This window comes from Vicia villosa, linkage group LG5 (genome assembly GCF_029867415.1).
Source record: "Vicia villosa cultivar HV-30 ecotype Madison, WI linkage group LG5, Vvil1.0, whole genome shotgun sequence".
Lineage (NCBI taxonomy): Eukaryota > Viridiplantae > Streptophyta > Magnoliopsida > Fabales > Fabaceae > Vicia > Vicia villosa.
The window spans coordinates 101,873,962-101,876,611 of record NC_081184.1 but is presented as its reverse complement, the minus strand read 5'-3'; the positions used below and the strand labels follow the sequence as shown (position 1 = coordinate 101,876,611).

Here is a 2,650-nt window from a genome sequence, read left to right as displayed (position 1 = left end):
TTTTATTTAAAGGAGAATCCTAAGAATATGTTAAGAGGAAGTCATTAGAAATTTTAAAGAATTTAAAATTTAAGTGATTTAATTTAAATCAATTTATTTTTATTGTTTAATATATATTATTAAGTCATTTTTATAAATCTTAAATTAAAAAAAAAAAACAAAGATTAATCTACAACTATTTAAATTTAAAGGTTTGAATTGGTGTTAACTTTAAAATTATTAAAGATTAATTTACAAAAGTTAGAGGTCAATTTTAAAATATATAAAAACCAACTTGCAAAATTTAAAATGATAATAATCAATTTAACATTCAGATTATATGAAAAAAATAAAAACTTTTTAATTATCTTGATTTTAAATATAATTTCAAAATTATAAAACTAAATTTGAACAAAATATTTTATAATATTCTATTATTTTAACAATTTTTTTATGTTTTTATTCAAATAATAAATTTTATCTATATAATTTTAAATTTTAAAAAAATATTACATACTTTTATTAAGATATCACAATCAACCTTAGGAAGTTTCAAGAATTAAGCTGTTGATTAAATTTTTCAATGAAATATGATTAATTTTAATCACATATCCAAATAGAGATAACAAGGGAGGGATGATGGATGAGAAATTTGGCACTTAATTATGAAAGAAAACTTGAAAATAACTAAGAGTACACAAAATATAAAAACAAACACAAAGGAGTTGAATACATACATTGCAAATAATAAATAAAAATAAAAAAGACACAAAAGGGATAAAAATTACACCCTTGAAACACAAACATGGATATCTACAATTTCGTGGTCCTTCTTTTGAGTTTTTTTCTTCCAAGCCCCACAGCTATAACTGAAAAGGAAAATACAGAAGAAAAAAAACCTAAAAGGACCACTGAATTTTCACTCATCAACATTATTCATTTTGTGGAAATTAACACCATAGCTTCGTTGGCAAATAAAGCAATTTAGCTTAGCTTAATTAATTACTCAATTAAGCATTGCTCCTGAATGATCCAAGAGCTTTAATCGCTGATCCTCTTAGAATGTATTGGTGGTAAATTGCAGCCACTGTTGCTCCAATTATTGGTCCAACCCAGAAAACCCACTACATCATCACAAAAATTATTCACATCAGCAACAATAAATTAAATAGACGTAATAATAAAAAATTTAATTTTAAGGTTAAGTCAGCTCAGTTGATAGTAGAGTGATATCAGATGCACGGGTTCGAATACGTGCTAAGTTATTTGAAATTTCTTTTTTAATTTCATTATTTGAATGTTTACCTGATCATCCCAAATTTTATCCTGGTTTAAGATAACAGCGGATCCGAAACTTCTTGCCGGGTTAATACCAGTACCGGTGATCGGAATAGTAGCCAAATGAACCATGAAAACAGCAAATCCAATAGGTAATGGTGCCAAAACCTATTCATCATTTCACCAAGTTAGTTATACTTATAAATACAAAGTGATGAATTAGTAACTAATTTGTTGCAGTGTAAAAATACTTACAGGAACATGAGAGTCTCTGGCGTTTCTTTTAGGATCAGTTGCAGAGAAGACGGTGTAGACAAGAACAAAGGTACCAATAATCTCAGCACCCAAAGCTGTACCTTTGTTGTAACCATCATGGATAAAGTTGGCACCACCACCGTACCTGTCAAAGTATGATTTTTGGAAACCTTTGGCTAGTCCGGTACCACAGATTGCACCTGCAGACTGTGCTGCTATGTAGAATATTGCCCTTAATAATGACACTTTTCGTCCCACAAATAGTCCGAATGTCACCGCAGGGTTTATGTGTCCTCCTGAAACCACAAATTACATACATAAATAAATATATTATGCCCACACTCTTTTGCATGTTACAGAATAAAAAAAATTATAATTCAACTTCTTATACTAGATAATTTGAGAGGTAAGTAAATTATGACCGCTATTTTGCATGTTATTATGACTGCTCTTTTGCATGTTAGAGAAAGGTAACATACCAGAGATACCAGCGGTGCAGTAAACCAGGATGAAAATCATGCCACCAAAAGCCCAGGCAATACCGAGAATGCCAACGCCATCACAGTCGGTGCCACCAGCGCTAGCGTCAGTCTGGTGGCTATAACCAATGATGGTTAAAATAGTGATATAAAGGAAGAGAAGTGTTGCTACGAATTCAGCTATAAGAGCTCTGTAAAAGGACCACTTTGTTAACTCGTCAAGGTCTATCAATGGTGCTGGAGGTGGATCTTGGTAATCTTTTGCAGAGTATTCACCTTGTTCTTGAACCTCAACATCTTTAGCCATGACTGTGTTTGTTTGTTTGTTTACTCTGTTTTTTTGGGAGAGAGAGTAGTGAGTGTGGATTATTTGAGTGGAAAGAGGTGGTATTTATGTAACAAAAGAAAGAAAAGTTAATCAAGTAATTAAGTGTTTAATTTTGTTTGGTTATGGACAATGACATGATTAGAGATTAAACATAATATTTTATCGCCGTCCTAATTAGCTTGATTTCGCTTGCATGGACCCACATTCCAACGGGACTTGTTGTGTTTTGAATATTTTATGCATGTGGTAGGGACCAATGTGACCTGAAAAGGTTGTTGTAGAGCAACGGCTACATGTGAGTATGGGCAAGTGAAAGATTTGTAAAGGGATT

General features: G+C 31.3%; 1 protein-coding gene across 1 annotated transcript; it reads right to left on the bottom strand.

Annotated features, from left to right (window-relative positions):
* Positions 1-684: 684 nt before the first annotated feature.
* On the bottom strand, positions 685-2,368 carry LOC131601897 (aquaporin PIP2-7-like). The gene is made up of 4 exons (XM_058873826.1): positions 1,992-2,368; positions 1,513-1,808; positions 1,285-1,425; positions 685-1,103 (listed from the first exon to the last, which is right to left on the bottom strand). The coding sequence occupies exons 1-4, from the start codon at positions 2,296-2,298 to the stop codon at positions 990-992; spliced, it is 858 nt and encodes a 285-aa protein (XP_058729809.1). The 5' UTR covers positions 2,299-2,368; the 3' UTR covers positions 685-989.
* Between the last annotated feature and the right edge of the window lie 282 nt (positions 2,369-2,650).